Here is a 24,513-nt window from a genome sequence, read left to right as displayed (position 1 = left end):
GAAGGCTGCTGAGGGTCAGATGATGAGACGGCAGATGCCCTTGGGGGTTGGCCTGGACCAGCTCTGGGACTGGAGGGGCCGGCTGCTGACTGCTCCAACTCTGCTTGGGCGGCAGCAGTCTGTCCAACAGCTGGTGGCAGCTGCAATGGAGGAGTGACAGTGTTGGCTGCAGGAATGCTGCCAACCTGACAGATCACAGGCACTCCCTGGTCGGCTGATACATTGGCACGCGCACGGGCCAGCACTGCAGCATGCGCAGCAATCTGCTGAGGCACAGACTGCTGGGCTGCTGCGGCACAGCGAGTGCCCCGGCGATGCCTGGCCGATCCAGCGAGTGTGGCAGCAGTTAGTGCCCGTGTGGCCCTGGTCTGTGTCTGCATGACAGCAGCCAGTGAATGCACGGCACGACTGAGCACTTGGCTAGAAGCCGCCTGTGAAGCAGCGAAGTCCTGCTGACTCCTAGCCTGTGCTGCCGCGATGTCCTGCAGACTCCTGGCCTGTGCTGCACTGAATTGTTGCAGACTCCTGGCCTGTGCTGCACTGAATTGTTGCAGACTCCTGGCCTGTGCTGCCCTGAATTCCTGCACACTCCTTGCCAGTGACTCTATGGAGTCAGGCATCCTTGCCACTGCAGCCATGAGCTCAGTGTGCCTGCGCTCAGCCTGGGCGCCCATTTCCGCTAGGAGCCGCACCTCCTCTGCGCTCACCGTAGCAGGACTGGAGGCCGCACTCACCCTCCGGGGAGAAGGCCGCCGAGCTTCCCCACCCCTCCTGCGTTGCTGCAGCCCGCTGGTCCCCGGAGCTTCACTATCCTCCGACCCTTCCCCCCTGCTCCCCTCCAGGGAAGACGTGTCACCATCATGGCCATGGGCTGCCTCGGCTGAGGGTGTCCCTGATGGGCTGGCTTCCTCTTCCTCCTCCTTTATGTCTGACTCGGACACAGTGCCAGCTTGAGGGGCCGCCTCCTCACCTGGCGAGTCACCATCTGAAAGCAGGGAGGCACAAGAGTTGCTTTAGAGTGAGGACAGGGCGGCAGCGAGGGAGGCACGAGTGCTGCTGTGCACTGCATTGGTTCGATAGTGGCAAAGGATGCTGGTGTGAGGTGCAAGTGGAAAGGGAGAGGTCAAAAAGGTGATGACCTTACCATTGGTGCCCAGAACAGGGTCAGCATCTCCAGTGGCGACGGGGCCACTCAGCCGGCCTGCCATGATCCGCTCCACTCGCTGCTCGAGGTCGCTCAGCTGTTTCAGGTCAGGACGGCCTCCCCCGGTCTGTCGCTGCTGTCTTCTGTTATGCGCCAGCTTGGCCTGCAAGAGAAAGGACCGCCTCTAAGTACAGTGTCAAGCCCTGATCTTGCCCGCACTGCCTCCCATGGTCGAATAGCCCTGACAGTGTCTAAAGTCCTGATTGCGCAAGTGCTTTTCATGACAGTCCCATAGCTGCTGGATGAGGGCTGGCCATTAGGGCTTTCAGACCTGTTTGGCCATAAAGTGAGGTGCACATGCAGGGATGAGGAGGATACTGGAAAGGGTACTCACCCTGACAACCCGAGTGAGGTCGTTGAATTTTTTCCGGCACTGGGTTGGTGTCCTGCCAACCACGCTGTTGGACGTGACCCTGTTTGCCACATCCTTCCATGCTTTCCGATATTCGGCGGGCAGCGGCCTCCTGCCACCCTCAGGGAAGAGGATATGGCGCCTGCGGTCCACTGCGCCAACCAGCAGCCTCAGGTCACCCTCGCCGAAGCGCTGCACTCTCTCCCTGGCCGCCTCCATTCTCCTGGGCGTGGAGCTGTTCCAGAAGCAGTGTTCAGGCCTTGCCTTAGGGCTGCAGTGTGCAGGGCGTGGCAGCCAAGCAATTCCACCCTCCCCCTTTAAGTGCTGACCGGCGCCTGACTGTCTGCCCTCAATGAGCACCTCGCCGCACCTGCGCTGCGCCCGCCTTCAGTGTTTGCGCCCCGGATCGCCGGCTTAGCGCCTAATGATAGTCGTGCATCGCCTGCTTTAGCGCAGCAGCAACCTCTTGGGGCGATGCAACTGAATATCGGCGAAGGTGGCGCTAAGTTGCGCCGGGCGCAAAAGTTAGCGAACGCCATGCTGTAGCGCCCCAAACGTGGCTATACTGAATTTCTAGGCCATAAGGTCAATCATCACAGCCCAAGGACATCGCTGCAGGAGTTCCTCAGGGCAGTGTCCTAGGCCCAACCATCTTCAGCTGCTTCATCAATGACCTTCCCTCCAACATAAAGTCAGAAATGGGGATGTTCGCTAATGACTGCACAGTGTTCAACGCCATTCACAACTCCTCAGATAATGAAGAGTCCATGCCCGCATGCAACAAGACCTGGACAACGTTCAGGCTTGGGCTGATAAGTGGCAGGTAGCAATCGCACCACAGAAGTGCCAGGCAATGACTATCTCCAACAAGTGAGAGTCTAAACACCTTCCCTTGACATTCAACGGCATTAGCATTGACGAATCCCCCATCAACATCCTGGGGGTCACCATTGACCAGAAACTTAACTGGACCAGTCACATAAATACTGTGGCAACAAGAGCAGGTCAAAGGCTAGGTATTCTGCAGCGAGTGTCTCACCTCCTGACTCCCCAAAGCCTTTCCAACATCTACAAGGCACAAGTAAGGAGTGTGATGGAATACTCTTCACTTGCCTGGATGATTGCAGCTGCAACAACACTCAAGAAGCTCGACACCATCCAGGACAAAGTAGCCCGTTTGATTGGCACCCCATCCACCACCTTAAACATTCACTCCCTCCACCACCGCCGTACCGTGGCTGCAGTGTGTACTATCTACAAGATGCAGTGCAGCAACTCACCAAGGCTTCTTTGTCAGCACCTCCCAAGCCCGCGACCTCTACCACCTAGAAGGACAACGGCAGCAGGCGCATGGGAACACCAACACCTTCAAGTTCCCCTCCAAGTCACACACCATCCTGACTTGGAAGTATATCGCCGTTCCTTCATCGTCACTGGATCAAAATCCTGGAAACAAATCTGGAAAATCTGCTGGTCCAGATGATGTTTACCCAGAATTCCTAAAAGCACTGGGACCCAAAGCGAGGAGATAGTTGACCTCCTTCTTCTCTGAGGTACTGACAACTGGTAAAATTCCACCTATTGGGAGAGTGACTAAAATAATTGCCCTCCTGAAGCAGGGGAAGAATGCTTGTGAAGCCTCCAGCTACCCCGCCTGATCTCCTTGTTATAAAGTGCTGGAGAGGCTACTACTCCACAGACTAGCCCCCATCATCGAGCCAACCATTCCTAAGGAGCAAGCGGGCTTCCGGAGCGGCCGTAACTGCTACGACCAAGTGGTAGCTTTAACAACGCACATTGAAGCAGGCTTCCAGCGCTGGCTGAAGACCACCGTAGCACTCGTGGACCTGTCAACGGCATATAACACAGTAGGGAAGCATGGACTGCTTTTCAAGCTGTCCACCATTTTACCCTGCAGAACAACGATCCATCTTCTCAACTCTATGCTTACCAACTCATGCTTCTGTGTGTACTCTGGCACCCAGAAGAGCAGATATAGGACATAGAACAACGGACTCCCACAGGGATCTGTCCTGGCACCCATGTTATTCAACGTTTACACCAATTACCTGCCCGAAACAGAGTACTGCAAGTTCGTATACGCTGATGATATTGCCTTGGCCACGCAAAACATGAATCTGTCCATCACCAAAGAGACCCTAACCAGTGATTTACAGAGGATGGAGGCCTACTTCTGCCAAACCCGCAAAAAACCGTCACCTCGACATTCCACCTCAACACTCTTTGAAAGTCCCCTTCTGCGGCGCAGAGGTAAACCATGCCAAAAAACCCTCCTATTTAGGAGCCATGCTTGATCGCACCCTGTCATATAGACATCTCCAGAACCTTGGGAAGAAACTAAAAAGTAGGGTCAACTTCATCCAGAAACTCACTGGATCCACATGGGGAGCAGATGCTCAAACCCTCCATACAGCAGCACTTGCCCTGGTGTACTCTACAGCGGAGTACTGCTCTCCAGCATGGCTATCAAGTCTGCATGTCAAATCCATTGATGTCCAGCTGAATTCTACTATGAGAATTATCACCGGTACGCTTTTATCGACACCAACACCTTGGCTGCCTGTACTTGCAAACATCGCACCACCACACCTACGCCGCGAATATGCAGTCTCCAAAAAATACAACCGCTACACCAGCAAAGACATACCGATCCAGGCCGACTTGAACAACCTACCACCAACCCGTCTCAAATCTAGGAGGCCATTTTGGACCGTCGCCGAAGCCCTTCAGCAATCTCCCCTCAGCCTTGATGACCGATGGCGAAATGCTTGGAAGAACTGTGACATACGGAATGGATTCCTTATAGAGGACCCCACAGTACAACCTGAAGGATCAAACCTTCCTCAAACAGTGGACAACCATCAACTGCCTCAGAACTCGTCATGGTAGATGTTGCCACCTTCTCCATAGATGGAAGATTAAAGCATCCTCATCATGTGACTGTGGAGCTCCTAATCAGACCCTGGAGCCCATCATTGGGCACTGCACTCAGAGGAAATTTGCAGGCAGCCTACAAGATATCCACGCTGTTACATCGGAAGCTTTGGCCTGGATATCCAACTTAGATATTGACATTTGATTTGCTTTGCTACTACCATACCGAATAAGAGGAGTACCGTTAGAAAGCCTCACCAACAACTTTTTTACTCCTGTTCAGCTGGTCGGTGTTAGGTCATTAGATTAGGCGTCATCCACCAAAATGGCATGCAGCTTCCTTAATGAGCCACTTAACAATCTTCCAGGTGGCCATTCCTAGCGCTGGCTTCAACTCCTTTACCAAGATGGCGTCTTGGGCTAATCCAGTGTTGCAGCTTAAGACCCCATCTTGGCCACCTCTTTAGCGCCTAAAGTATTCGGCCAAAATAGCACCCCCATCTTTTAGGATGGGTATTGGAGCCTATTGGGATAGTTATAGACTGTGATAATCAAGTACTCTAAAAATCATAATTTCCAGTCACTGAGCACAGAGAGAGGTTGGAAGAAATCTCTACGTAGAGTTAGAGCATGGAATGCTATGCCACAGGGAGTAACAGGCAGAGACCATTGCATCTTTTAAGGGTCAGCCGTGGCTCAGTTGGTAGCTCCCTTGCCCGAGTCAGAAGTTTGTGGGTTCAAGTCCCAGTCCAGAGACTTGCGCACAAAAATGTAGACCGACACTCCAGTGTAGTACTGAGGAAGTGCTGCACTGTCGGAGGTGCCGTCTTTCAGATGAGATGTTTGCTCTCTCAGGTGGACGTAAAAGATCCCATGGCATTATTTCGAAGAATAACAGGGGCGTTATCCCCAGTGTCCTGTCCAATATTTATCGATCAATCTGCATCACTAAAAAGAACAGATGATCTGGTCTTGTATTGCGGTTTGTGGGAGCTTGCAGTGCGCAAATTGGCTGCCGTGTTTCCTAAATTATAACAGTGACGACACTTCAAAAGTACTCAATTGGCTGTAAAGCACTTTAGGATGTCCTCAGGTTGTGAACGGCGCTATATAAATGTAAGTCTCTTTCTTCTTTCTAAGGGAAGAGTAGATAAACATGTGAAGTAGGGGAAGGTTCAGAGCTATGAGCAGAGAGCAGGGCAGAGAGATGTTTTGAATTGTTCCAACAAGGAACTGGTAGATATTATGGATTGAATGGCCTCCTGTACTGTGAATCTCTATGGTCTTGTATCTGATCGATATTCTACTGGATTTGGGGGGGGGGGGGGGGGGCGGGAGGGGAAACCTGAGTAAAAATGTTCTACAAATTGAGGTCTGCTGTAGATACCTTTTTTGCTTCAGTGGTGTTGGATGCGAAGCAGTTTGAGTATCTTACTTTTAAACGAGTTGACACAAACTGTCCTATATCTACGTGCACAATAGCATAACCCAGGGATGTAACAATCTCCTTGCAAACTGGACCAAATACTCCTGGCTTTTGCACATGTATTTCTTCAATCTCTCAACAGCTTTATTCCACAAGGTGAAGATACAGAACAACAGTTACAATCAAGTTTTGTTGATTTCACTCAATACAACTTGGCTTTGTGTAATAACAAAAATAATGACCATGCTATGCTCCCCCCTTTCAGTAGATCATCTTGCATGACTTAACGTTAATTCCCAAGTCCCCTCTCCTATGTTCCATCCTCCTCACAGCCCTTTGTTGTCTGACTGCCCCTCCGCTTCATAGCTCTCTCTTTTTAATAGCCCAATTCAAGTGTCAAACTGACTACTGCCCTCCCAGAATGAAATCCAACAGCCTAACTTTACAATGACCCCTACTGAGTTCAAATGAATAGAGACATCAAGCAATGAGGGTGAACGATCACTGGAATATCAAACTATCTTTCATTGTGTCCAAGACGCTGGTCCAGACATTTGAAGACTAATTTACACCTGTCAGCCTCCCTATGCTGTGAACTTAACCCCTTAAAAGCAAAGTTTAGTTCAATTTGGGCATTTTCAATATACAGCACATCAAGGTCCCTCTGTGGCAGCATGGTCTGAAGTCCCGAAACATGACAAAATTAAAACTATTCTCCCAAAATTAATTAACTTGTTGACTTAAAAAGATTCATTCAACACTGCTGAAAGCAAATAATATAATCTATCACTAAAGATAGCAAAGCAAACTTCACCCACCAAGTGAGTCAATACTTTCTTACCTCGATCAACACAGGTTTGTGTGGAGGGGAACCCCACCTCCCAGAAGTTCTCAGGTGTATTTGGGGGAATGTACCGGAATCTATGCCTGGAGCAATTTGCCAACTTTTTCAGTCTTTCTTCCTCTGGAAGGTCTGCATAATACTTAAATAAAAGGTAAATGAATTAGAATATGTATTACAGTCTGTAATCTTGTACTTAGAACTAAAAATTAATTCAACACTTTTCTATGAAAAGCAGGGCAATATTCTGCATCGATAACATCTCAGGCCACCTTACTTCTACCACTATAATTTTAACAGGATTTTAAACAGTTCTTAGCATTAAAATTTCATTGAGACCATAATATGCATCAAAAACAATAGATGGACGGATAAAAGGAAAAAATATTTTTTAATCTAGTCCTTGTAGTTAATGATATCTTTGCAATGACTGATGGATTAGTGGCCCTTTCCCAGGGTTTGCTGCTGAGTATTACTACCACTGTACTGTTTGGAAAACAAGCTTAATGGCCAAGCCCCAAACTATAGACAACTACCAAAGTTATGAGAGAAAACAAAGGTAAATCAAGCAACAATTAGATGACACCAAGCTTGGGTTTTAAAAGTTGTTAGATTGTAGGAAGATAATGAATGCCACAATTTCCCATTCTGGGAGGCAAAGGAAGATGATTGTGGTTACTATTATCCTTTTATTTAGTAAAACCTTTCCTCAAAAGAAGAAAATGCATTTATCTAACTTTTTTCATGCCATATTCTCTCCCTACAGTGATAAAATTGATTAGCAAACTTCAGGAAACGGTCACCAAGTACATCTCTCTCTAGCTGTACACACCTATGTGATTGAAAGCATTGACACTGACGCTCTCCTTGGCCAATTCTGTTCTAAACTAACCACCAGGAGGAGTGAGGGCAGCCTGGAAAAAAGGCCCCTTCCTCTCTGCTTGTAATGACACAGTCGGCCTCTGCACAGCACCCTCCTCACTTCAGGAACTTGATGTTGTGGCAAACCAACTTCCTACCATTCCACAGAAAAGTATCTTGGCATCTTACAAACTCTGTCACCACATCAGAAAAAATCTTGTTTAAGAGCCAATCACAATTTTCGTTTGAGTATTTATGTAAATTTAAAAAAATAGTATCATGCCTCCCAAGCCATTCAGTGTCAGGTACAGTTAAATACATGATAACAATCGTATGAGAATGAGGTCAGCCTGCCGGCAGAAGATGGGAGGGTGGTGCTGTTGTTCCTAGACTAATGAGGATTAAAACTGGTACAGAAGGTGGTTTGTCACCATCGCTAACATTTACATTTTAAAAAAAGATATTAGCCCCGAATTTCCTCAGGGCTTGCAGGGCCATCATATCCATGGTGGGATGGAACTTCTGCCCGCTGGCCCCAGGTGCCCCTGACCCCATCGGAATTCCAAGGGCCAGACAATTTACATAAAGTGGATGGGTGCCTGGGCTAGTGCCAGTGCGACTGAGTCACCCACCTCAGAAATGTGAGCAGGAGCCAGCACGAATCATTCCAAAAAATGTCCTAAAAAAATTCACTGAATTATTTGCAATAGACCAGGTTCCCTGACTGATCGGCTGTAGTGGGGAAACACTGATCTTCAACAAAGTTAGCAACAAACCTCTGATGCCCTTAATAATGCTGAATGTCTAGGATCTCTTGTGACTAGTGCTGCTGAAGAAATAAATGTGGGAATTACATTGCATCACATCACCCCACATTTGTATGCGTCTGTCCACAAATTCAGACGGCTGGGGAAAAGGACACGGACCTGACGTAATCAGGCTCCAATTTTCATCCTTGCCTGCCCTCAACACAGCAGTCGAATGCTGCAAGGCTAAGGAAATATGGCCCCACATTCATTTAAGATTTAACTTTACATATTATCAACAATACCAATCCTACTATTAAACAACACGATGCAGTCAAGCTGGTTCCACTTAAAATTTAAAGATCAACCCTTACACCATCATTAATTATCCGGAGAATAAAAAAACGGCAAGAAAAAAAACTCAACGTATTAATTACAACTTTTGACCCAAATTTCCATTCTCAAATTAATCAGCATTACAGAAAAATGGACAAACATAAAATTCTGGAAATACACAACACGTCAGATGGCATCTATAGAGAAAAGCCTGAATCATAGAAATTTATGGCACAGAAGGAGGCCATTTGGCCCATTGCGTCTATGCCAGCCAAAAAAGAGCTTTCCAGCCAAATCCCCCTTTCCAGCTCTTGGTCCGTAGCCCTGTAGGTTACAGCACTTCAAGTGCATATCCAAGTACTTTTTAAATGTGATGAGGGTTTCTGCCTCTCCCACTCTTTCAGGCAGTGAGTTCAAGACCCCTACCACTCTCTGGGTGAAAAAGGTTCTCCTCAACTCTCCTCTAATCCTTCTACCAATTATTTTAAATCTATGCCCCCTGGTTATTGACCTCTCTGCTAGAGGAAATAGGTCCTTCCTATCAACTCTATCTGGGCCCATCATAATTTTATACACCTCAATTAAGTCTCCTCTTAGCCTTCCCTGTTCCAAAGAAAACCACCCCAGCCTAGTCAATCTTTCCTCATAGCTAAAATTCTCCAATCCTGGCAACATCCTTGTAAATCTCCTCTGCACCCTCTCTAGTGCAATCATTTTTCCTGTAATGTGGTGACCAGAGCTGTACACAGTACTCTAGCTCTGGCCTAACTAGTGTTTTATACAGTTCAAGCGTAACCTCCCTGCTCTTACATTCTATGCTTCAGCTAATAATGGAAAGTATCCCGTATGCCTTCTTAACCACCTTATCTACCTGTCCTACTACTTTCAGGGATCTGTGGATATGCACTCCAAGGTCCCTCTATTCCTCTACACTTCTTAGTATCCTACCATTTATTGTGTATTCCCTTGCCTTGTTAGCCCTCCCCAAATGCATTACCTCACACTTCTCCAGATTAAATTCTATTTGCCAATTTTCTGCCCACCTGACCAATCCATCGATATCTTGCTGTCTACAGCTTTCATCCTCACTATCAACCACACGGCCAATTTTTGTATCATCTGCAAACTTCTTAATCAGGCCCCCTACATTGAAGTCTCGATCATTGATATATATACACCATAAAAAGCGGAGTGGGCCTTTGGCGTAGCGGTAGCATCCCCGCCGCTGGGCCAGAAGGCGTAGGGTTTCGAACCCTGTTCCAGACAGTCCCGGCAAGTGGAGTCAGAGCTCCGGCTCTAAATTCTGGGTTGACATCCAGCGGGATACTTGCGTCCGTGGGTGTAGGTGGCCCCCCCCTCGTATGGGTTGTGGGAGCCCGTAAAACCCTCCCGCCATAGGACTAACCACCCTAATGGCTGGTACGAAGATGGTTACGGTCACGGAAGGAGCGTTAATCGCGGCCAGAAATCCTTCCACCACTTCATACAGTTCCCCAAAGGGAACAGTGTGAAGACACGTACGACGACGACCATAAAAAGCAAGGGACCTAGTACTGAGCCCTGCAGAACCCCACTGGAAATAGTCTTCCAACCACAAAAACACCAGTCGACCATTACCCTTTGCTTCCTGCCATTGAGCCAATTTTTGATCCAACTTGCCACTTTCCCTTGGATCCCATGGGCTTTTACTTTTCTGACCAGTCTGCCATGTGGGACCTTATCAAAAGCCTTGCTAAAATTCATGTAGACTACATCGAACGCGCTATTCCTCATCGTTATCTCCTCAAAAAGTTCAATCAAGTTAGTCAGACACGACCTTCCCTTAATAAATCCATGCCGACTGTCCTTGATTAATCCGTGTCTTTCCAAATGACGATTAATACTGTCCCTCAGAATTTTTTCCAATAATTTGCCCACCACCGAGGTTAACATTTCAGGTATGTAGCCTTCATCTTTACTCAAAGGCTGACAGAACTGCTGTATACTTCCAGCATTTTCCATTTTTATTTCTGATTTCCATTTTTTTTTAATTAAAGAGTATATTTACTGATTATTTGGTCTATTCTGCCTATTCTTGGTTTGCAATATGATTCTATCTGATATCAGAATTTTCAGCTTTTAAAATTTAAAAAAAAATAAAACCTGAAAATTCTTAATTTTGGTAGCAGTTATTTCAAACCAATAAAAAAAAGGCAGAGTGGACTCAAAAAATGAATTTTTAAGTACTCCCATCTTCGTTTACAAGGGGCAATTTCTTTGCGGAAAGGAAAATGATCTTTTTAATCCAAAAGGGTAAAAGTGATGAAAGTAAACAAAATCGACAACACTGGAGCAGGTCTGGCGATATGCTTAGCCAGTACTTACTACTTCACATTCCTTGCACGTATGCCCATGCATTTTTCTTCTCTCTTCCTTGTTACGGACCACCTCAACATGAGGGAAGGTTAAAACAGTATTTTTCCTATACAACAAATAATATATTTGCAAAGTTACATAATTTATCAAATATACTCTTGTGTTCTTGCAAATATGTAATGTCGGCATGTAACGTGATGCTGAGTATTAATGCACAGTTTAAAGATAATCACACCTACTAAAAACCTCAGAAATTAAATAAGATGTTTTCATAAGCTGAAGTCACAGAAATATGAATATAGCTTGACGCACAACAAAATACAAGATATACACTTGGTTGGGATGAAGAAAATACACAGCATACTTCTCTCTGCAACTTTTACACAATTCTAGAGGAATATTCATAACCTTTTGAGTTTACAATATTCAATATTAGAACTCCACAGAATAACGTTTGTAGATGTTAAATGAAAGCAAGTATATTTTGGAAGTTGAATAGGTCTTTCAGTAACCAAAGGATTAAATTCATCCAAAGGACTGCACTATATAAAAAAATATTTGGTTAGATATTGTGGTACTTGGCTAACAATATAGTTAACAGTTACTTAAAGACTTTTATTTTTACATTGCATCTTTGGGTACCAGAACAGCAGCACTCAAACGGAGACCTATGGCCAAGGCAGCCATTCTCCGAGTTTTTCTTCTGGCAGTGGGGTCCTTGATTGGGCCTGGTGGAGGGCCAATAGGATGGAGACTTGCATTTTTGCAACATTTCCAACAGCAGCTTTCAGTGCGAATGAAAATCCTAGATGCTGTTGGGGGTATGGAATTTGCATTCTTTAAATTGTCAAATGCCACTGACAGTACCATATTGGTGGTGCCAAGAACGAGTATCAATGTCAAATTGACAGAAGCGCCGACTGTGACCATCCAGATGTCAGTTAAATTGTCTCCTCCTCCACCCCCATAAAGAACAGCTGTGCATTTTGCTGACGCTAAATATATAGATCACATATTCAAAAGTGAAGATTAGGTCATTAATTGAAAAGAGTGTATCGTGTGTATGGACTACAATGCTAAATTAATATCTGAAATTATTTGTTACCTTGGCTGAGAGTTTAAATAAGGCTGCACAAAAGATTCATGTTTTATTTTCTCTGGCTCTTCTTGAAACACTAAAAACACAAACAGTCAAGTCTTAAACAAAATCCCATCAATGATACGATCACTCAAACATTTATTCAAATTGTTGTGGTGAAATGATCAAAAAGGTTTGGCTACATCAATATTGGCAAAACATAGGATCAAAGAACTTTATAGCACAGGAGGAGGCCACTCAGCCTATCTCGTCTGTACTGACTTTCTTAATCCCATTCTCCTGCCCTTTCCAAATTTATTTTTAAATGTCTTTCCTCCATTTACCTTTTAAAAACCATTATGGATTCTGCTATCACTCCTGTTTCTGGTAGGATATGTCCTCACAACCCTCTGCTAACCACTTACATTGTCCTCATTGACCAGTGGAAATAGTTTCTCTCAATTTACCTTATTAAAATCCTTTGAACATCTTATCTTAACATTTCTGTTCCAGTGAAGACAGCCTCTGTTTCAATAATTTTCCTCATAAGAATGAAGTTGTTGACTCAGAGACTAGGGTCCTGAATTTAAATAAAGGAAACTATGATGGTCTGAGGCGCGAGTTGGGTAGGATTGATTCGGGAATGTCACTCAAAGGGTTGACGGTGGATAGGCAATGGCAAACATTCAAAGACCGCATGGATGAACTACAGAATTTGTTCATCCCAGTTTGGCATAAAAATAAAACAGAAAAGGTGACTCAACCGTGGCTAACAAGGGAAATTAGGGATAGCATAAGATCCAAGGAGAGGACATATAAATTGGCTAGAAAAAGCAGTAAACCTCAGGCTTGGGAGCAGTTTAGGATTCAACAAAGGAGGACAAAGGGATTAATTAAGAAGGGGAAAATAGAATATGAGAGTAAGCTGGCAGGGAACATAAAAACTGACTGTAAAAGCTTTTATAGATATGTGAAGAGAAAAAGATTGGTGAAGTCAAGCGTAGGTCCCTTGCAGTCAGAATCAGGGGCATTTATAATGGGGAACAAAGAAATGGCAGACCAATTAAATACATATTTTGGTTCTGTCTTCACAAAGGAGGACACAAATAACCCCCCAGAGATGTCAGGGAACATAGGGGCTGATGAAAGGGAGGAACTGAAAGAAATCAGTATTTGTAGGGAAATGGTGTTAGGGAAATTGATGGGATTGAAGGCTGATAAATCCCCAGGGCCTGATAATCTACATCCTAGGGTACTTAAGGAAGTGGCCCTAGAAATAGTAGATGCATTGCTGATCATCTTCCAACATTCGATGGAATCTGGAACAGTACTCATGGATTGGAGGGTAGCTAATGTTACCCCACTATTCAAAAAAGGTGGTAGAGAGAAAACGGGGAATTACAGACCGGTAAGCCTGACATCGATAGTAGGTAAAATGCTAGAGTCCATTATAAAAGATGTAATAGCAGAGCACTTAGAAAACAGTGACATGATCGGACAAAGTCAACATGAATTTACAAAAGGTAAATCGTGCTTGACTAATCTACTGGAATTTTTTGAGGATGTAACTGGTAAAATAGATAAGGGAGAACCAGTGGATGTGGTGTATTTGGACTTTCAGAAGGCTTTCGATAAGGTCCCGCATAAGAGATTAGCGTGTAAAGTTAAGGCACATGGGATTGGGGGCAAGGTACTGACTTGGATAGAGAACTGGTTGGCAGACAGAAAGCAGAGAGTTGGAATTAACGGGTCTTTTTCCGAGTGGCAGGCAGTGACTAGTGGGGTACCGCAGGGATCGGTCCTTGGACCCCAGCTATTCACAATATATATTAATGATCTAGACAAGGGAACTAGATGTAATATCTCCAAATTTGCAGACGACACAAAGCTGGGTGGGCATGTGTGCTGTGAGGAGGATGCCCAGAAACTCCAGGATGATTTGGACAGGTTGGGTGATTGGGCAGAAGCATGGCAGATGCAATATAACGTGGATAAATGTGAGGTTATCCACTTTGGTAGCAAAAACAGGAAGGCAGATTATTATCTGAATGGCAATAGATTGGGAAAAGGGGAAGTGCAATGAGACCTGGGTGTCCTTGTGCACCAGTCGCTGAAGGTAAGCATGCAGGTGCAGCAGGCAAATGGTATGTTGGCCTTCGTAGCGAGAGGGTTTGAGTACAGGAACAAGGATGTCTTGCTGCAGTTGTACAGGGCCTTGGTGAGACCACACCTTGAGTATTGTGTGCAGTTTTGGTCGCCTTATCTGAGGAAGGATGTTCTTGCCATGGAAGGAGTTCAGCGAAGATTCACCAGGCTGATACCTGGGATGGCAGGAGTGATATATGAGGAGAGATTGGGTCGATTGGGCTTGTACTCGCTGGAGTTTAGAAGAAAACATAGAAACATAGAAGATAGGAGCAGGAGTAGGCCATTCGGCCCTTTGAGCCTGCTCCGCCATTCAATGAGATCATGGCTGATCATCCAAATTCAGTACCCTGTCCCTGCCTTCTCCCCATATCCCTTGATCCCTTTAGCCTTAAGAAATATATCCAACTCTTTCTTGAATATACTTAATGAACTGGCCTCCACCGCCCTCTGTGGCAGAGAATTCCACAGGTTCACCACTCTCTGGGTGAAGAAATTCCTCCTCATCTCAGTCCTAAATGGCTTACCCCTTATCCTTAGACTATGACCCCTGGTTCTGGACTCCCCGGCCATCAGAAACATCCTACCTGCATCTAGTCTGGCCAGGCCTGACAGAATTTTATAGGTTTCGATGAGATCCCCTCTCAATCTTCTAAACTCCAGTGAGTATAAGCCCAATCGACACAATCTCTCCTCATACGTCATTCCTGCCATCCCAGGTATCAGCCTGGTGAATCTTCGCCGCACTCTCTCCATGGCAAGAACGTCCTTCCTCAGGTAAGGCGACCAAAACTGCACACAATACTCAAGGTGTGGTCTCACCAAGGCCCTGTACAACTGCAGCAAGACATCCTTGTTCTTGTACTCGAACCCTCTTGCTACGAAGGCCAACACACCATTTGCCTTCTTAACCACCTGCTGCACCTGCATGCTTACCTTCAGCGACTGGTGCACAAGAACACCCAGGTCTCTCTGCACTTCCCCTTCTCCCAATCTATTGCCATTCAAATAATAATCTGCCTTCCTGTTTTTGCCACCAAAGTGGATAACCTCACATTTATCCACATTATAGTGCATTTGCCATGTTTCTGCCCAATCACCCAACCTGTCCAAAGCGTACTGGAGTTTCACGACATCCTCCTCACAGCATGAGAGGGGATCTCATTGAAACTTATAAAATTCTGACAGGACTGGACAGACTAGATGCAGGAAGGATGTTCCCGATGGTCGGGGAGTCCAGAACCAGGGGTCACAGTCTAAGGATAAGGGGTTGGCCATTTAGGACAGAAATGGGGAGGAATTTCTTCACCCAGAGAGCGATGAACCTGTGGAATTCTCTACCACAGAAGGCAGTAGAGGCCAATTCATTAAATATATTCAAGAAGGAGTTGGATATATTTCTTAAGGCTAAAGGGATCAAGGGGTATGGGGAGAAAGCAGGGACTGGGTACTGAATTTGGATGATCAGCCATGATCGCATTGAATGGCGGAGCAGGCTTGAGGGGCCAAATGGCCTACTCCTGCTCCTATCTTCTATGTTTCTATATAACTAAAGCCTCTCATCTCTTGATATCATCTTAATAAATCTCTTTTCTAACCTCTCCATGGTTTTAACATCCTTCTTAAAGCAGGGTGGCCAAAACTGCACTCAATAGGGCCGATAATCCTCTCCTGGGACTGTCTGAGAATAATTTGGGCAGAGCTCACCAGAAGAACTATTTTTGAGTCATCGTCAAATTTTAATATTGTGCCCCCATACCCGAGTGAGTCCAGATCATTAATACTTATTGGGACTGAAAATGCACAGGAATTCTGCCTGTCTCTCGCCATAACTCCATTATAAACTCCTGGAAAACGGCAGAGATCTGGTTGTGTTGGATCTCCGCCATTCCCAGGCGTTTCCGGCATGTCCTTCCACTTTAGGATTTGTGTATCTGCAAGGACAGAACAAGGCAAATGTCGTCAATTGGGCGAAGTCAGAGTGGAGATTATCTATGTTGGGAATTCCTGCTAGACTAGCACAGTTGGGGGGTGGGGGCTGCTGCGGTAGAGGAGGAAAGACCTGGGAAACCTGCCCCCATGGATGACGGCACCAGATTTTCCAGCCGCATGGGACAGGTGAGATGCTCCTGTAGTGACGTTTGTGCTCACCTGCAAATCAGATCCTCTCCAATGACCTCGCAAACTCCAGTGAGGATAGCGCTGGAGAGCACTGGTGTGCGTGATCCTGGTGCAACTCCTGGGATTACATCCAGAGGAATTTTGGGGACCATTGAGTAATGACCCCAACAGTGATCTCTGGAGGACATTTGTTGTTTGCATCCCTCTAGTTTGAAAACATTTATTAACAGCAATCTCCATTTTCTCTCTTTAGCCAACTTCCTATCCACACTATTCAGATAATAATCCCTGCCCCCATTTTTCATGCTGTATGATTTTGCCATTCCCATTTGCAACATTTTCACAATATGTTCTTTCAATTCCTTCCTCCCCTCCTAACCCCCCCACCTCCTGTCTCTGCACCTGCTTAATATCTGTTACATTTCCAGCTTTTTCCAGTTCTTATGAAGGGTCCCAGACCTGAAATGTTAACTCGGTTTCTCTCTCCACGGATGCTGCCTGGCCTGCTGAGTATTTCCAGCATTTTCTGTTGTTATTCCTATCCACACTTCCAGGCAATGAATTAAGGGCACATTCCAGAAAAGGGCTTGTGTACATCAGAGTGGGGGATGATCACTAGTCATTCAGACCATGCGTTTCTTAAAAAGGATAGTTTTTCAATAATTAGGAAACTAAATCAAATTTAAATCAAGATGCAGGATAGAATCTAGATCTGAGACGGTGAGATTACTACATTTTCAATGTTTTCCCTCTCCACTCCCGAGGACGCAGATTCTTACCCTGCCAATGTTCCATAGGCGCTGGCAGCCCTCCTTTGTCCAAGTGGTCATTCTTCATTTGTGAGCCGAGACAATGAGTACTGGCGGGTTATTTAACCAGAGGACACCTGTTTTTATCCAAAGCCCACTAACATTTTCCACCAGACATCACTGGATAGCAATTAAAAGCAGAAATTCTGGCTAATTTTACCTCTCTAGTCCAGGAACACAGAGGCCAATTTTAGCATCCCTCCTGCTGCCCCAGCTGAGGAACTAACTAAGCAAAAGCTTGTATTAAAAATTGGGACTTTCTGGTGAGGATGGCTTCGTGCTCCAGTGCACGCTGTACAATTATCTACTAAATCGTCAGGACAAAAACAATGATTTAATCCCCAAAATTAGAATTACCATTGTCATATACGTTATGGGGACTCTGTTCTTGGGGATATGATTCATATTCACCGTACGCAGTACGATCGAACACCTCAGCAAGGCTGTCATCCATGGCATGTCTGCTTCCTGCAGCAAAAAACAAACAGGTAACTAAAACTATCAATCACAAACTGACCAAAAGAGAAGATTAGTTCCTGGTATTTTACACTTTCCAGAAAGCATTATGTTGAGATAGCATAGCAACACTGTGGAGTCAATTTTCATGTTTGCTCCATCTCCCCCATGCAGTTGGCAGGGTGCCCACACCAATCAAGTTACCCATGGGTACCCATGATGCATCATTTGACACACTTAACGAACTCGCTTTCCACCCCCCCCCCCCCCCCGCCATATATCTGGAGACAAAGAATTGGCCACTGCCATCCATCAAGACAGGCCAATGGTCATAGGCTTCCTCCCCACTACTTTATCTCTTACCCTTCAATTGCCCGGTCTGCCATAAAGGTATCCTCTTGAAATTCATAACATCCTCTGCTTGCACTGCCAGCCTCGGTAGGTTATTCCACATTTTCACCACCCTTTGCATGAAGAAATTATACCTCAACTATGTAGTCACCTTTTATTCATCTAAATCATGAATCTATGTCCCGTTGCCCTTCAGTTAGTATTAAAATTGACAGTCTGGGATCCACTTTATTTATCCTTTTTAGGATTTTAAATACCTCAATAAGGCTACCTTTAAACTGCCTCCCCGCTCCCCCCCACCGACAACGTAAACACTTCTTGTATCTGCGGTTTTTGTTTCATAGGTTATTTGCCCAATCCCATTTATCAACTTGGTTGCCCATCTCTATTACCCACTCCAAGTCCAGGATGTGGTATGGTGCCCAGAACTGGACATACTCAAGATGGGGGATGACCAGTGTTTCATACAAACTAATGGGCCCCGATTTTCGGCTTGTGTGGGAAACGGTCGGGTTTCCCCGAATGTGGGGTTTCTGACACACATAAAAAAGTGTCAACCGGGTTGAAGAAAGTGTCAGCCAGCTCCACGCAATTTTCCCTCAATTGGCCAATTAATTCCCAGCATGTGGGAAGCCTTGCTAATTGTTCAATTCGAGTCAGAAATCCCCACAGTAGGATGTCATAATTCGTGGTGCTTTCAAAGTGTCCAGCAAGCTTCTCCACCTCTGCAGGCTTCTCAGCCACTCTTGCACAATGGCAGAGGAGCCTGCACCAGCTGTGGCCAGTGCCAGACCCCGAGCTGCCTCCAAATTCGACGAGGCTTCACTGCAGGCATTATTGGATGGGGTTAGGGCCCACAGGGAGGTCCTCTTCCCTAGGTCAGGGAGGAAGAGGCCTCCCACTGAGACCAATGCTGCATGGATGCAGGTGTCAGCAGATGCCAACTCACTAGGAGTCACCAGAAGAGCCTTGGCATTACATCTCTATCTCCTTCCTTTAATCCCCCACAGTACCATCCAGGGCCCTCGTCCTCACTGTGGAGGAGGAAGAGGCTGTGCAGCCAGACTCCTCAGAGGAAGCTCCAACCTCTGAGGGCACAGCGTCAGCAGAAGTAAGCGCACCCAGCACCAGCACAGACACTCACACCTCGGGGGGACCTTCGGAACATAGAGTAGTGTTGTCACCTGGTGTTTCACAGCTCACAAGTGAGCCTCAGCAGACTCTGGAGACAGGGACAGCAGTGGAGAGTCCTCGTCGGAGGGCGCAGGACTCTGCCAGCTCAGCTCTGCTGCGCTGCACGTCGACCCTCTGCCTCTGGGTCCACCCGCAAGAGGTGATGGATCTCCATGCACAGATGCAGGAGTCTGGCAGGTTTTGTCTTCAGGGTTGCTGCGAGTGTGGAGCGAATGGAGGAGTCCATAGCGACCATGAGCAGAGCCTTTGTGGAGTCATTGGCGCATGAACGCATCACCATGGAAAGGTTGGCAACCTCCATGCAGGAGATAACTCGCCAGGGTATGGAAAACATGGTGAGTGCTCATAAGAGAATGACATCTCTTGAGGAGCGTTGGCCATCTGTTGAACAGAGAAACCAGATCTTCATGGAAGTCCTTCGGAGTAGGACTGCCAGTGCAGAAACGGGTCCCACTGGCCCCCTAAAGCACAGCAAGGTGCTCTCAAGCCACTTCCAAGCGCTGGCCCCTTCTGGCCTGTGCAGCTTCAGTTGAGTGAGCAGCAGCCTGGTGCTCCTGGTGCTCATCCTGCTGTTCCTGGTTCTGCTGCTGCCGCCTCTGCTGTTGCAGATCCTCTAATGCCAGGAAGGGAAGGTACCAAAGGCCTCCCATGCTTCTGGTAGATGCCTCCGTTGAGGAGGTGCTGAGTTAGAGTGGTGAAAGGGGCTTCCCAGAAGCTCACACTGGAGAAGTGTGTGAGGCTCCAACTTTCTACAGCTGCTCCTAAGGCTTCAAAAAGTTCCCCCAAGCCTTGATCAACAAGGTCCTGCAGCCTGCAAATGCTGCCTCTTTAAATCTCTTCAGCCCTCAGCGACCTGCTGCTGCAAGCAAGCAAGCCAGCTGTTTTCATGCCAGCTCTCATCGGCGGGGTTCCACGCAGGCGGGTTTCATGTGGGGAAAGCCCCAAAGTCGCAACGGCCCCGGAAAATCTTCCTTAACAAGGAGATCATTGGTGATTAGTGCTCCGACGAGCAGTCCCGCCAGCGGTGGCCGGGACTGAAGCGGGGTGCGGGGAAACGGCGGTCCGAAAGTCGGACGGGGCGGGGAATCTGGCGGGGGGGGTCCCGACCTGCCTTTTCGCCGATTTTCGGCCCCCGGCCGCATGAAAAGCCGCCCGACGGCGGCCAGAAAATCGGGGCCATTGTCACTTCCTGAGCTTTGAGCTCAATCCCTTCAGCTATTTAGCCTAAGATCTTGTTTGCCTTTTTCACCACTACTGCACATTTTTATGAGTCATTTCCTGTAGAGTGTACCCATTTACTTTGTACCTTCTCCACTTCATGGCTGGAAGTTTCTGAGGTAAGAACAGGTGGGTTGGAGGTGTGGGGAGGGAAGTGAAAGTTGAAAAAATGTGAACCCCGACCCCAACCCACCCACTTTCACCTTTCACTCAGGTGGGACGGGCTACCAAGAGGCGGGTTGGTAATTTACATAATGAGGCCTGAAGCCTCTACTTTAACCTCCCCCCCACCAGTACACCCTCCCTGGGATCGCAACTAGGCATCGGGATTGGCCCTACCGTTCCCCCCCCACAACATCCTGGGCCCAGCACCTACCTGTTGCTGCGGCTTCCTTCTCCAAGTTCCCTGCACAACTGGAAGCCAGCCTGTCAATCAGGCTGACTTCCGGGTGGGGAACCCACCCCGATGTCGCATGCACACTGTGGAGTTAAAACACCACAGCATGCCGGGAAACTTGACCTAATGGGTTTCCCACCATCTCCCGGGCTCCCTTGTACCGTGCGGGTGGAACCTGGGAAAACCCAGCCCCATGTATTCGAATTTCTCTACATTAAACAACATCCCTCACTTTTTGGTCCAATTTTCCAACCTACACAGAACCCTCTGCAATTCATCCACTGGTTTTCTTCAATGTACAATTCCTCTCATAATTTAGTATAATTGCTAAACTTGGAGCTTTGTTGCTGTCCCTTCTGCAAATAATTAATACTCATGGGAACAACAGCGCCGAGAACCAATCCTTGCAGTGCCCTGTTAGTCACCTCTTTCCATGTTGACACTGTTCCCTTAACAATTACCCTTGCATCCTAACTCAACCAGTTAGTTATAAAATATAGCTTTGCACTGGCTTAGAGTTATACTGCAAACTTGAAGAGGTGAGAGGGGTCTACTTGAGGTGGTCGCACACCTTACTTCAGTGTACTTGGGAGTCAAACGGTTGACCTAAATCCTGAGTTATATGGTCAGGAAGCACTTCTTCACACAAAGGTTAGTGGAAATCTGGAACCCTCTCCCCCAGAAATTGAGATTGATAGATTTTTGTTAGGCAAGGGTATTAAGGATTACGGTACCAAAGCAGGTAGATGGAGTTAAGATAAAGATCAGCCGTGTTCTAACTGAATGGCGGAACAGGCTCGAGGGGCTGAATGGCCTACTTATTCCTGTTCCCATGTTCCTACTTTTGCGTTGATGCACACTCCATGAGTGCAAGTGGCCATATAACCATATTAAAATGTCAAGTTTATCACTGTTTCAGCTAGGTTTACTACAGTATGTAGTAGTTGATGAAAAATATTAACCATTGCCACAGTACAATTGCTCCAATCTTTATGGTGCAACTGTCAGTTTTACGACAATATTTTTCTTTGTTACTGTTGTTTCCTCCTGCATCTCGTTATGCCACCTCAAAAGACTAGAACTCAGCAATATTAACTCAAAATGTACATTTGTTTGAATCAAGTTTGAAGTCACAATTGGCTTTTGGAGCTTTGAAAGTGAAATATTATATTTATATTTTCAATATTACTATTACTCACTGTCCAGTGCATATTTTGTATCATTAATTGTGTTGTGTTAAAGTTAGCCTAGAATGGGTCAACAATAATTAATTACCTTTCTTAATTACTTACCAAGGTTAGACTGGTCTACTCTTGACTTTTTTGGTTTTAGCAACATACTTTCACTCACGTACGTGCAATCCATGTCTGGAGTATTCGTCCCTAGCTGTCTGATGGACTGTTAGGAAAAAAAAAAAAATGGAAGAATTCAAATTTTCTTTACCAATCTCTCCTATATCTACAATCGATTAAAGAAATTGCAAGTAAATAATACCTTCTGATTATGAGATTACTTGTTACATTCCAAACGCATATCTCACTAATTTATTAGACAGGAGTTAGAGTCCTTTGGAGACCAGGAAGTACAGCAAATAGGATGCTAATTTATGTCTTCACTACAGAATGCTATAGCTTTCAGATCATTTACACTACAAGATAACTTAAAGTGAGTTAACTGGGGATTTAATTAGAAATAAGGGGGAAGAAAAGTCTAATGAGAATATTTTCTCTTCAAAACACGTCCCTAATGTTTGTGAAAATATTTGGACTACATTTAAAAAGAAAACACCAATTTCTTTGCTTCAACACAGACCTGCCATTTCAGGTCTTATCCACTCCAGAACGACTTCAGTGACACAATTGGTAGGGAGGATTTGCAGATAGCGGATGAATTTATTTAAATGGGAGTTCCAACGTTGGGAGCCATCTAACTCCCAGAAAACTGACTTCTGGTTTGATCCCTGGTCTGTGCTGTTAGCAGACATCAGATGGTCAGTGGTGGACATATAACTGGCTTCCACATTCTTAAACAGGAGAAAAATTGGCTGGATTCCCATTCCTGATCACTATCCAGAGATCCCTACTGGAAGCATGTATGTGCGGAAGTTGAATGAGAGAAGACAAACTAATTATAAAAACAGTTTATTCTCAGTCCACCTTGGTGGTGGTCTGGAAGCAGATTATCCACATGCCCTCATGGTCATGGATGGTGTGTTACTTAGGAAATTAAGAAGTAGTGAGAAAAGCTACCCAAAAATGTCTTGTCCTATGGACAAAATATAAACACAAAAATATTTGAAGCAAGGGGTGATGCAAGATTATGGGGAGAGAACAAGGCAGTGGGATTAGTTTTGGATTGCTCTAGCAAAGAGCAGACACAGATCCAATGAGCTGATTGGCCTCCTTCCAGGCTGTAAGCTTCTAGGGTTCTGAATAAGAATGAACATGTGACCCTGAAATAATGCAAATAGTTTAACATTTATGTGACAAGTTACCTTTGAGTCCACATCTGAAGTGTCCATCTTACAATCGGAGAGGTCTACTTCTGGATCTATGCTCCACTGAATGTTTTCTGATTTTCTCCCTGAAATTATCAATAATTTAAAATCAACGGGCACACCATCTTAGCCACTCCAAATAAAAAAAACACCTTATGTACTTGTGAGGACAGAATGACAGATTACTTATTGTATTGCAGCAAATCTAAGGGACTGGGATGTATCTGCTCCCTCGCAAAGGGGTGAAAGAGTAGGGTATAAGAAACAAAATTCAGAAGGTTCTATTATCTTGAGGCAGGGGAGTAAAAGGGGAAAGAGAAAACGTGGAAAAGAGGGGCAGGGGAAGAACAGCCTGGAAGAGAAGGAAAGCACAGGAAAGGGAGAGAGAGGGAGCAGAAGAAAGAGAAGGGAAAAGGGAAGAGAAGGGGAAGAGAAGGAAAGAGGAGAATGAAAGAGTGAGGGGGGAGAAAGACGAAGAAAAAGTCATTCGTTGCAGTTGCTGACTTGCGTCATTACCAAATATGTTCTATATACATAATACGTATTTGGTGCTTTGTCTGGAAAAAGTTGAAGCACCTGTTATCTGGTACTTAAATGGGTTTTCACATCATGGACAAAACACCTAAATACTCACTGGTGCTAATATTGGTCAATGCTGGTTTGGCATCCATAACTGAAAGCTGCTAGATGCTGGAGGAGGCTGTGTGGCTCTGAAGCCCACCCAAATCTTCACCTCAGTTTTTCCAAAGCAAAGCTGATTGTTATTTAATCAGTGCTTCTTTAAAGGTGCAGTATGGTCGCTGCAATAGACTTCAGCATCAGTGGGTTAGCAAAGGGACAGTGTCCAGGGTTTCCACTGGAAGTGCACGTGTGGCTGACCGGCGAAACTGAATTAAGCTTAGCTTGTCATCTCTTTTACAGCTGGATTGCCAGCCAACACTCAAAAGTCATGTACAAATAATGACCTTTTAGAGAAGGTACTAGAGGGCAACTTTTACCCATGGACTGTTAATACTTTTAGCAATGGATGTGCGAAGAAAATTGGGAGATATATTTAAAAAGAGCGAATGGGAGTGTTTCACTGAACTGCATCCGAACAACAACAACTTGTATTTATACAACGCCCTTAATGTAGTAAAACATCCCAAGGTCTGGGGCAATTCAACCTTGGGTAATATAGAGGTGATGATTCCCTTCTAATTACACAGAATTTACAGCTTTAAACAGGCCA

General features: G+C 45.8%; 1 protein-coding gene across 1 annotated transcript in view; it reads right to left on the bottom strand.

Annotated features, from left to right (window-relative positions):
- The window catches only part of LOC147115034 (DNA endonuclease RBBP8-like), an 86,410-nt gene that overhangs the window by 13,221 nt on the left and 48,676 nt on the right, over window positions 1–24,513 (bottom strand). Inside the window, exons 7-12 of the mRNA XM_085993972.1 lie at window positions 23,280–23,368; window positions 22,078–22,183; window positions 17,527–17,637; window positions 12,122–12,191; window positions 11,026–11,122; window positions 6,719–6,860 (exon numbers count right to left, since the gene is read on the bottom strand). Coding sequence (XP_085850098.1) covers window positions 6,719–6,860; window positions 11,026–11,122; window positions 12,122–12,191; window positions 17,527–17,637; window positions 22,078–22,183; window positions 23,280–23,368 — 615 coding nt within the window. The remainder of the gene's footprint in view (window positions 1–6,718; window positions 6,861–11,025; window positions 11,123–12,121; window positions 12,192–17,526; window positions 17,638–22,077; window positions 22,184–23,279; window positions 23,369–24,513) is intronic.

Source organism: Somniosus microcephalus, chromosome 7 (assembly GCF_052327205.1).
Source record: "Somniosus microcephalus isolate GS21.2 chromosome 7, FLI_Smic_1.0, whole genome shotgun sequence".
Lineage (NCBI taxonomy): Eukaryota > Metazoa > Chordata > Chondrichthyes > Squaliformes > Somniosidae > Somniosus > Somniosus microcephalus.
The sequence above is the reverse complement of the archived record's forward strand: the minus strand, read 5'-3'. Positions and strand labels throughout refer to the sequence as shown.